Source organism: Labrus bergylta, chromosome 16 (assembly GCF_963930695.1).
Source record: "Labrus bergylta chromosome 16, fLabBer1.1, whole genome shotgun sequence".
Lineage (NCBI taxonomy): Eukaryota > Metazoa > Chordata > Actinopteri > Labriformes > Labridae > Labrus > Labrus bergylta.
This window is the reverse complement of record NC_089210.1, coordinates 23,290,085-23,301,064: the sequence shown is the minus strand read 5'-3', so window position 1 is coordinate 23,301,064 and position 10,980 is coordinate 23,290,085. Positions and strand designations below refer to the sequence as shown.

General features: G+C 40.5%; 1 protein-coding gene across 1 annotated transcript; it reads left to right on the top strand.

The window, feature by feature from the left end:
* The first annotated feature begins 1,452 nt into the window (after positions 1-1,452).
* Positions 1,453-10,316, top strand: notum1a (notum, palmitoleoyl-protein carboxylesterase a). The gene is made up of 11 exons (XM_020648586.3): positions 1,453-2,057; positions 4,869-4,921; positions 5,039-5,134; positions 5,498-5,558; positions 5,650-5,708; positions 5,800-5,902; positions 6,315-6,506; positions 6,614-6,711; positions 6,862-7,009; positions 7,108-7,155; positions 7,502-10,316. Exons 1-11 carry the CDS (start codon positions 1,729-1,731, stop codon positions 7,803-7,805), a joined length of 1,491 nt encoding a protein of 496 aa, XP_020504242.1. The 5' UTR covers positions 1,453-1,728; the 3' UTR covers positions 7,806-10,316.
* The last annotated feature ends 664 nt before the right edge of the window (positions 10,317-10,980 follow it).

The following is a 10,980-nucleotide window of genomic DNA, read 5'->3' as shown; positions in this document are numbered from 1 at the left end:
CGTCTCCTCTCGCCATTGTTGTTTACAAAGCCTGATGTTGTATTTCCCGACCCGTCTTTATTCTGATTGGTCAGTGAGGGAGAAGTGACATTGAAGAGTGCTGTTCCAAAAGTTAAACTGTTTTTAACTAAGAGCGCTGTGAGCACAGCGACAAAAAACAGCCGACACAGAGTACATACATGTAGTGTTTTTGGACCCTAAATCTCATCCTGCTTTCTTTAAAGTGTCTAACGTGCAATTCACAATGAATGTTTGGCATGGGAAATTATTGGAAAAGCTGGTGGCATGCTGTTTATCACCTGGTCTTACACTGACCGCAGGGAGGCAGGGATAACAGGCAGATAAAATCACTATTGTAGGTCATATAGAGATTTTGATTTCAGTCTGTTTACAAACTCCTCAGAAGCTTCAAGCTGCTCTAAAATTAAAGGCTGGTTGTCTTTTATAACTTTTATAACTATAAAAAAGGAATGTAAAGGTGCACAGTTGTAATGTAAACATTGCCAGACTTAACTGCAATGTCCCTTAAAAAGACACCGAAAGGTAAGAGGAGTTCTTCTATCAAAGACAAAACACGACTATGAAGTGCTACCTTGATGAAAAATTACTTCAAGCCTGCGGGCTTCACTTTAACTTCAATGTGTCCCTAAAATGAGAGGTTGTTAGTTATTGGAGGGAAGCCATAGATCGACCATGAAGAGGCACTCTTGCGCTAAAAAGCCAGCTTCCCATCAGGATGCTCTGCTCGACTTCAAATATACAGTAGAGCAGGAAAGTTTGGAAGAGACTGAAGTGGGAGGGAGGAGGATAGAGGAGGGGGAGAAAGAGTGATGGTTGCTTTGATCATTGGAGGCAGACTGGATTTAAAAAAAAAAAAAAAAGAAGTGTCCAGGTCTCTTTTTTTCTAAACTGAAAGAAAACATGGGCAAACCAAGCAGCCAGAACTGAGAGGAATCTTTATAAGTGCTTCTTTCTCTCAAGAAAAAAAAGATACTTAAACCATATTTTATTTCAAGACATCTTGAAAAAAAAGGGAATTACAAATTTAAACAATAAAACGAATCAAAATACGTTTTTTTTTATTTAACCAGGTAAAATCTCTCTATTGTTGGTACTCTCCGTGAGTTCTGATCATGTTTTGTTGTTTCCCACTTGATTCTTGGGCAAGTACGTAACAAGATGGTATTCTCACTTCATAAATGTGTGGCGGGATGGGAAATGGGCATTTCAAGGCCAATAAAAGCCACCACATCAAATAAAACTTAGCGGATCAAAAGAACCAACGCATGGACATTTTTTCCCCCTCTATAAATTACAAAGAGGGGGCAGTCTGCCACGCTTGATCATGCCCCGAGTCCTGCCCCGCTGCTGTGATTGGCTGGACGGACACACAAGGGGGGAAAGTTTGAATAAAATACAAGAGCATGGCACGAGTGTTGTCGTTCAAGCTTGTGCGCTTGGTGAAGCAGTGCTTCAGATATACTGGATAGATTGGCACACAGATGTCTGCGCATTCTTGGGAAGTTTGAGATAAATCCAGAGAGTTCAGACTAATTTAAAGGGACTTCTTATTCAGATTGAACTGCATTCATTTGTTTCAGGGAGCGGTGACAAGTGTCGTGGTGACTTTTATACCGTGCGTAATTGTCTTTTTCAAGCTCCATCAGTCAAGATTCTGTCTTTTCCCGACTTTGCACTTGGAGGAAGGACACTGACGAAGAGGATACGATGACAGCGATCAGAATGGTTTCATCAGTGCTGCTGCTGATGCTGATGCACTCCGGGGCTCTGTGCGCGCGGAGGTTCCGGGGTGGCCGCAACCCGCAACCACGACGCTCACCACCTCCTCCTACGTACCGGGCGGATCGGGTTGACACCACCGAGAGCTTCCCTCTGGATTTCACCGCCGTAGAGGAGAATATGGATAACTTCATGACACAGGTGAAGAACCTCGCGCAGTCCCTGTACCCATGCTCGGCGCAGAAACTCGACTACGACATGAAGCTGAACTTTTTGGAGAATACATCAGTCACCTGCAACGACGGAAGCTCCGCTGGGTATGTATCCGAAAGAGAATAATGCTAATGGAAAGTTAGAAACATGTGATTGGGTAAGTGACAGGTCATAGGGTCAGCTGTGCAGCAGTGCACCCTGGAGCCAGTAGGAATTGTTATTTTGCTTCAGCAGGGCGCACCCCGTCCTGCTGGTCCTCCTGCAACTCGAACTAACCCGATACTAATGTATCTGGCCTGAGGACAACCATGCTCGTCCCAATGCAGAAGAGCCAGTAGTTCTCATTATTTGGGCTGGTTCATTGCAAAGTTTCCAAATCAGCATATATAGCATGATAAATAGTATACAAATAAATGTGGGACAATTTCGAAAGGAAGCAAAGTCCTGGGTCCTAAATAAGGTCCACTCGGGATGAGATAGACAGCTGCTTTGCGTCAGCGAAGCGTGAAATTTGCGGATAGCCACATGGCCTATGCTTCATTTCCTTTGCCTCAAATTAGAATGCAGGATTTGCTCTGCAGAAAGTTTAGCTTTAAGTTTTCAGACCCCCGCCCATCTCTCTTTGCTTGTCTGTCTCTTTCTGAGGATTGCGCAGTGTTGAATTTACAGCCTTTTAACTGCATGTTTTCTCTCTACATGGCTACTGTAAAAAGTGCCCAGTCTCCCATGACTTCAGTTCTATAGGTGTTTACAATAAAATAGTTTATGTTCTTTGGTCAGAGAGACAAACAATGGATCTCTACATTTGTTTGCAGTCCATGTTACATTGTTAAATAAAAATCCATTTGGCGGCAGCCTGCATTTATTGTCCACTGAAGAGGGATAAGCCATGGCACTAAAAGCATGTTAATATCAAACAGATCCCTTGTGTCTCATATATATGTTTAATACACACATGATGTATAAACTGGACATTTTTATTCCATTAGGCTGCACATAGTAAATTGTGTGCAGTCGGTTTTAAAACCTATTTTTAACTTTTACGGCTTCTTGGACAAATAAAAGTGATATTCAAGATATAGCAGGTAAAGATTCAAGCAAAAAGGCAGTCATGAAAGTTGTTTTTAATATTCATACATGAGTTCATATGACCTATCCAGGCTATAGGACTGTTGACTTTGCTTGTTTCAAATATGTTTTTTCTGCATAATACAATACAATACGGATACAATTTTAAGGACAAACTGTCCCACAATAAAAGAACATGCAGCTTTATTGCTAGTAATGTAGCTGAAATGTATTATATGTATAATATTGTATTGTGTCAATGCTTTTAATGAGATATTTTGTGCCTTATATAAAGGCTAAAATGATTTTCTGCCAATGTGCATTTATCACGGACCAGCTCAGTGATGGGCAGACTTAAATGAAATGGGTTTTGCTTTACATGTCTCTGTTTAGATTTAACCTTTGTCTAATTCCTGTTAAACCCCAAAGTGGTAGAACGAGCTGTCTGCGAGCGCGGTAAAGCTCTGAGCTCTTTAGAGACGTAGCACAGGGGGACAGTTACTGGCAGATGGCCATTTCATTCACCACTGTGGCTGCTGTCAGATGCTAATCCATCAACTACAAAGAGTACTTTTAAGCGAGGTGTTGTTACAGTTTACAGATCAACAAGGATGCAAACTGTGTGATTCATCTCCTGGTGAAGCACTTGTTAGAGTTGAGTGGGTTTGATGCTGCGCTTTCCCCTCTTGGCTTGTTCACGTGCCAAACCCGGGCTCCACTTTGTTGTTTGGAAGTTGTCAGTAAATTGCTCTGGCCTAAGCCTACATCATTGACTGTGGTTTATAATAATAGCGCAAGACACAAACTGCAGCCAAAGTGTGATACAGGGACTGAAAGAAAAAAAAAAACATCTCAGAGCCTCCGCCAAGTCTGTTTTCTTGAGAGAAGAATGTTTTTGGCATTCTCTTGAGTTGAATCATTGGTAGAGTCAAGGGGATGCTGATTGATCATCACAGAAGCACATTTTGAGCATCCTGTTTATATGCATAAAACTATATTACAAACAACCTTTTTTCAATAGCCTCATCTGTCATGTATGCATCTTACATGAATGTGTTCTGCAGCATAGCAGCAGAAAGCAATGCCCTCTTCTGGGCTGACGACAAACAGCATATTCTGCAGATATTTAACATTTCTTTAAAGCCCTAATTCATGGGGCATTAAAGGCAGGTTATCCTGGCTGCATCTGGGTCCAACAGCACTCAAAAGACAGATTGCATGTTGACATCCATGCAAGACAAATGTAGTGTAATTTTATCTACACATATTTGTCTTTTATCATTTCCATGGCTGGTATGTGTGATTTTATCCCTGTTTATGTGAGGACACTGCAGAGGAATGATGATCTCAGAGTGAAGAGACTATGATGGTACATATAGTACAACATTTAACATGAAGAATACTGTCTACTAGCACCTACGGTACAAAAAGGATAGGGGGCAGGTTGATCTTTATCTCTTGTTTGATCACTATATCTGTTTCCTACGTGCAAACTGTACACACAACCTCATTGTTCAATTTATGTTGGCAAGGTTTCACTTGTGCTGATCCTGTCACCTTTTCCAGATAAAAAAAAAAAAAACCCAGCAAAGTAACATGACATACTCGATAAGATTTAAATGTTGATGACGTATGTGTTTATATTTTACGCTTGGATACCATCAGTGGTGGTGGAAACAGTGGAGGTATTACTATTTTGTGTTTATCTCATCTTTCTGAAGAAACCAAGCCAAAGAATGCGGCCGTAGCTTACTGTTGCTTCTCTATGTTTTTGCAGGCTATGAAAACAAATCCACCTCATAAAGCTGCTGAGATGTATTGATTTTGGTGTATTTGCTGTCTTGCAGGTATTACCTGAAAGAATCTCGAGGCAGCAGACGGTGGTTGATATTCTTAGAAGGTCAGTATGCTGGACTAAATCAACTAATTTCTTTCATTTTTATGCACAAACTAAGATGCATGATTGTGGGGTTTTTTTAATCTAAAAAATGGCCCATGTTGTTTTTTTTTTGTCCAGGCGGCTGGTACTGCTTCAACAAAGAGAACTGTGACAGCCGATACGAGACAATGCGGAGACTGATGAGCTCATCCAAGTGGCCCCAAACGAAAACAGGTGAGCCCAGGATAGTCTGTGTAGTTCACTTTAAGCACCACTGCTACTCCACCTGTGGCGTGTACTGAAATCCTGACCCCCTAATAAGGTGAAAAAAATAACCCAGATCCCACTTTAATGTCTCAGTAATTAAAAGGATCGGATGTATCAGTGCTCATCTGCAGTGTTATTGCAACCGACACCCGGTCATAATGTAGCTGTGGTGTAGGGCTACCTGGCGCCCACTGCTTTAGGAACAGAGACGCCTCCCTCTCTCATTGCAGTGTAATAACTGTAATCCATGTGGTAATGATGATGAAGAAGAAGAGGATGTGTCTAGGAGTGCCAGCATGGCTAATGATACATGTTGATGTGTCTCTGCAGGCACGGGGATCCTGTCTCCACTGCCTGAGGAAAACCCTCACTGGTGGAATGCCAACATGGTGTAAGTTGACTCATGTTTGTGATTTTGTTGGAGCACATTTTTCTTTTTTTGGGTCATAGGCGGCAACTTTAACTTTATTTTGTCTGTGCAGATTCATCCCATACTGCTCCAGTGATGTGTGGAGTGGAGCTACAGCCAAAACAGAGCAGAGTAAGACATTTCTGAAAGATCAAAATGGCATGTTTTTCTCCTAGAAACAAGTGCTTTTTCTACAGCTTTAATCTCTTTGTGTTGTGTGCAGGTGGTTATGCCTTCATGGGCTCACTGATTATTCAGGAAGTTGTGAAAGACCTGCTGAATAAAGGTCTGGACAACGCCAAAGTTCTCCTATTAGCAGGAAGCAGGTGTGTATGAGTACGAAAGTGTTGCTTGCAGCCTTTTATAATAGGCCAGCATGATATGAGGAAAATATGCAATGTGCGTAAATTTACTTTTTACTGCAATATCTTTTTTAAGAGTGCATAGCTGTAACACAATATCTATGTCTATCTGCTGTTTTCATGTTAACACAATACATGTGTATGCTGAAAACTTGATCTGACTGCATCATAATGGTGTAAAAGCTTGACTATCATACTCAGGCTTTCATCAAATCATTAAATATACATATGCTGAGTGAGAGAGCATTGCATAAAATATTTTTTCTTGTTTTATTGTGATGATTGACACTCGATGACATTGATATTCGTTGTGCAGCCCTGATACGTTCATGTCTATTCAGGCTCTAATAAGAATATGTGACATTTCTGCATGCAGTGCCGGTGGTACTGGGGTCCTTCTGAATGTGGACCGTGTCGCAGAGCTGCTGGAGGGACTGGGGCACACTGGGATCCAGGTGCGAGGACTGTCTGATTCGGGCTGGTTCCTGGACAACAAGCAGTACCACTGCACGGACTGTGTGGACGCCGTCAGCTGTTCGCCCACAGAGACCATAAAGAGAGGCATAAAGTAAGAAATCCAGGGGGAATATCAAACAATGACAACGTTTTGTGGGGAGGATACAAAAGTATTAATATAGACATTGTCCTATTTGTGCTTTTCACCTGCTCCATCAGTTACTGGGGAGGAGTGGTGCCAGAGAGGTGTAGGCAAACCCATGAAGGAGAGGAGTGGAACTGTTTCTTTGGTTACAGAGTCTTCCCGTCAATAAAAAGTGAGTTTCAGTGACTCATTTTGGAGTGAAATGCACATTCAGTACCCTGTGCAAGCCTAAAACAGCTTGGTTTGTGTTGCACATGTCTAGCTATCGACAATTCTCAACTCTCTTATTTTAATTAATCCATCTTCTATTCTCTGTGTGTAGGCCCAGTCTTTGTAGTCCAGTGGCTGTTTGATGAGGCCCAGTTAACCGTGGACAACATCCAGCTAACAGGCCAGCCAGTGCAGGAAGGCCAATGGCGCTACATCCAAAACCTGGGCATTGAGCTGAGGAACACGCTCAAAGATGTCCCGTAAGGCCTCCAGTCTGCATCTTCAGAAGAGAATTTAAGACAGATTTTTGCATGGATTGAGATTGATTTGTGTTGTTTTTTTTCAAATTCTTATTCAGGGCTATGTTTGCTCCAGCGTGCCTATCACATGAAGTTATCACCAGAAAGTGAGTATGATTTTAAGATTCAAGGATTTATTTGTCATTCCACGACATGTTTGTGCATGAGAACATAGAACAATATGTACTCAGGCCCCAGTAAAGAGCAACAATTATGCGAACAATAGATCCTGTATAAATAAAAATATCATGCACGAATAAACAAACCTAAAAAAAAAACATATCAATATGAGAGCGAAACAGGTAGCAGAATAAAAAAAAAATGGATATCAGGGATTTTGTGATATTTCATATTCCATTCAAACCTTGAATTCCATTATTTCATGAATCGAACTATTGCAATTTGAGACGTTCCACCCGTGAGCTGACAGCGCCCTCTTGTGTTGTCTTCTAGTTACTGGATTGATGTGCAAGTTAAAGGCACCTCCCTACCCCGAGCGCTGCACTGCTGGGACCGTAGCCTCCACGACAACAGGAACAACAAAGCCCCGCCCAAAGGCTGCCCCGTACATTTGATTGACAGCTGCCCCTGGCCGCACTGCAACCCCACCTGCCCCACCATTCGAGACCAGTTCACAGGACAGGAGATGAACGTCATTCAGTTCCTCATGCACATGGGCTTCGACGTGCAGAAGATGGCGCAGCAGCAGGGTATGGACCCCAGCAAGCTACTGGGCATGCTCAGCAGCGGCAGCTAATGGGACACACGTACACACAGCATCTCCAAGCTAAAGCCAAGCAGGGCTGGCTGGTCTCTATGTCCAGTCTCCTCCTGCCTGATACCTCCAACTAATACTCCATCTTCACAACCCATTCTACCTTTAGTCTAGTCAACTCTGACCTCTTGTTTACTTTAATACAAGCCTCAGTCAAACACAGGGTCTTAGATTTGTCCCACAATCCCTTTCCTCACACTTAGTGACAAGTACAGGGGCGACGCGCCGCCATGACAAGGCACAACTCTCGGCTACTCTGTTGATGTTATCTTTTGCTTTGTAAAAGGAAATAATATCACGAATGTAATCCAGTTTTAAGGATGCTCATTGATGTTTTTTTTTTTTTTTTAAATATATTTTTTCATCCTTTCATAGATTTTATTAAGTCATTGTTTTAAGAAAGAATAGGCTACAATGATTTACAGATTCTGTTTTATTAAGTTTAGTCACAGCAGAGTAAAGAAGGGTATATTTTGTTCAAATTGTTTTGTGGTTGGGTTCTTATAACATCTCATCAAACATACATCGAGGCCTAAATATGGGCGTTATAATGTAAGAAAAGCACAGGATCAAGAAGAACATTTTGTATTGGTCACCAAAACAATGTCATAAACTTTAGGGATATGCATCTGATACTAAAGCTATGGTAGCCGAAAATGGTCACACTTGTTATTATATAATTAATGATGGCTCTCAGCGATCTTTAAATAATTTGATAATTAACTTGATACAAGTGAAATAAATTGGTTTCCTTTTTCTTACTTACATAACTAAAGAGTTGAGGAATGCCATGCCATCAGAGTTTACTTCAGTCAAGGTCGCAGACAAAAATGGCATCCTGTCTTTCAGTCAGAGAAAATGTTTGTACCTGTCGCTGTTCTTTAAAGACACAAGCGATAGTCATGCAAAGCCCCTTTCAGACAGGCGCTCCAGATAATTTACCATAACATTTTAGGAACAGCCTGCCGCTGACATTTTCCAGACTTCCTCTTTCACACATGTCCCCGTGACTTCAAAAGGATGCTGTGGAAGAGAATGTTTACAACGTCTCCAAGCAACAGAGTCATAACCATGATGACAGTTTTTGTCTAAATATTAATGCTATGTCTTACTGGTCATATCCACAGTGTCAGCAAATATGTGGAAAAAAAAACAAGCTGGCGTGCAGAAAATAGTATGAAGCAGCCTCATTACGTGCACAAGAAACCCCACTGGTTTTGTTCTGGTTGCATGATTTAAACGTCATCAACCGGCCCACTCTGACGTCTTGCGGAAATATTACTATAGTGGGCTAACAGAAAAAAAAATCTGCAAAAAAGTCGAGATGGAAATGTTGTCAGTTTGCATTCAGACATGCAGCTCAAACGGAAAATGTCAGGACATATTTAGAGGGTGCTGCATGTGTGAAAGGAGCTAAGGCGATATAGGGCTGAAATCAAGTGTAATAAAAGGAGCTAGGCACTACTTAACTATTCCATAATCACAAACGTTTTCTTTCATTATGACAAATCTTAAATTATCTGTATAAAACAAGCTCTGTTGTCTTGAGAGACAAGATCATTCATTTTTGAAACTTGAGATAGCAGCCTTAGAAAAAATGCAAACCTGGCTTTTCTCGGCTTTCAAACAATGCTTCACTAGTGCACTCAGGGTATAATGCCATGTTGGATTAGCACAGTCTTTTTACATATTTAGGCTACTGAAATGAAAGCTCTCTTTCTCCCCCATGTAAATAATAGTTGTCAAACACAACAAAAGCATGTGCTTAGTAAATTAATCTCTGTATAACTTCATCATTGTCAACATTAGATTGAAGTCATACTTTCAGTTTTGACAGCTGCATGTGATGATGTCATCGCCAAGATCACATTTAATTGATTGTGGGCCTGTTACCTTTGCATACACCACAGTGCCATTACATCTAGTCTATACCTCTTTTTTTTTTAAACGGCCCGATCACAAACAGACGACTGTTCAAGCCCGATCACAGGGTACTTTGTCACGCTCGAACACCTCAGCAGTTCAGCAATCCTCGGATCAATGCAATGAACATTTAAAGGGAGACAAATATCGTGTATTGTATATTTTTTTTGAGTATTTGTATAGGTTCTTTAAAGTGTTCACTATTGTAACTCCCTTCTTATATTTCATAATAGAGATCACTTTTTAATATAATGACAATGTTGTATGTAATGATGTCTTTATAAAAGATGTTTTTTTAAAGGACCTCTATTGGGCATCACTCCAGAGAAAGAAAGGTATTACTAATTGTAATTTTATTCTGTAACATATTTTTTAACAGATAAAGACAAACTCAAGCTACATTGGTAATTTACATATTTATTTTGTTATGTAAATCATATTTATAAGTGCTCTTTTCACAGAGAAGTGATTCTTTGTAAATTGTAAATACATTGCTGTTTCATCTCTTTGTGTTGATTGCATGTCTTTGTATCAGACGTAAAAGAAAAGACACATTACATATTTTAAAAGCTCATTATTGCTGCGTTGTTATTTTTTATCTCTATTATCATCATTATTTGTGTTGGTATTATTTGCACACTTTTCCTTCCTATTTTGCACTCACAGCATAAAAAGCAGGAGGTAAGGTCAACTTCTCCCTCAGGCTTCAAACCCTTCTGTCACTATTTGACACTTCTGATAATAGATATACGGCTACGCATACACACACACACACACACACACACACACACACACACACACACACACACACACACACACACACACACACACGCATACACACACACACTGACAGTCGAAAGTTTCTTCGACACCTTTTATTTTAGAAGCTTTTTCTTCAAACAAAATAGAACATCATTACTCTCCTAAATAAAGGAAACAGATTTTAGAATTGCAATATGTTCGTTTTTTTTTTGTTTTTTTTTCAATTAGAAATCACTGAAAACAATATAAGAAACGGTTTGGATGCACTAGAAGGTTTGCTTTCTGGGGCCAAGCCGCATGGGAGGCCCATGGACGTCAGCAAAAGCATGGTCAATCCTAAATTCAAGCAATGATGAAAACATTTTCTTTTTAACCCAAACAGTTACCATTACTTGCAACAAAATGCAACAAAATTATATGTTTTGTATTATTGCTTCAGTAAAATGTAGCTTGTATTCTTAAAATGATGTGA

What these genes read in the sequence shown, in the direction of transcription:
- notum1a (XM_020648586.3), top strand. Translation starts at nt 1,729, where the DNA reads ATGACAGCGATCAGAATGGTTTCATCAGTGCTGCTGCTGATGCTGATG. An exon ending in GTGGCCCCAAACGAAAACAG is followed by an intron (nt 5,135 to 5,497) that starts GTGAGCCCAGGA and finishes GTGTCTCTGCAG; the next exon opens with GCACGGGGATCCTGTCTCCA. An exon ending in TGGTGGAATGCCAACATGGT is followed by an intron (nt 5,559 to 5,649) that starts GTAAGTTGACTC and finishes TTGTCTGTGCAG; the next exon opens with ATTCATCCCATACTGCTCCA.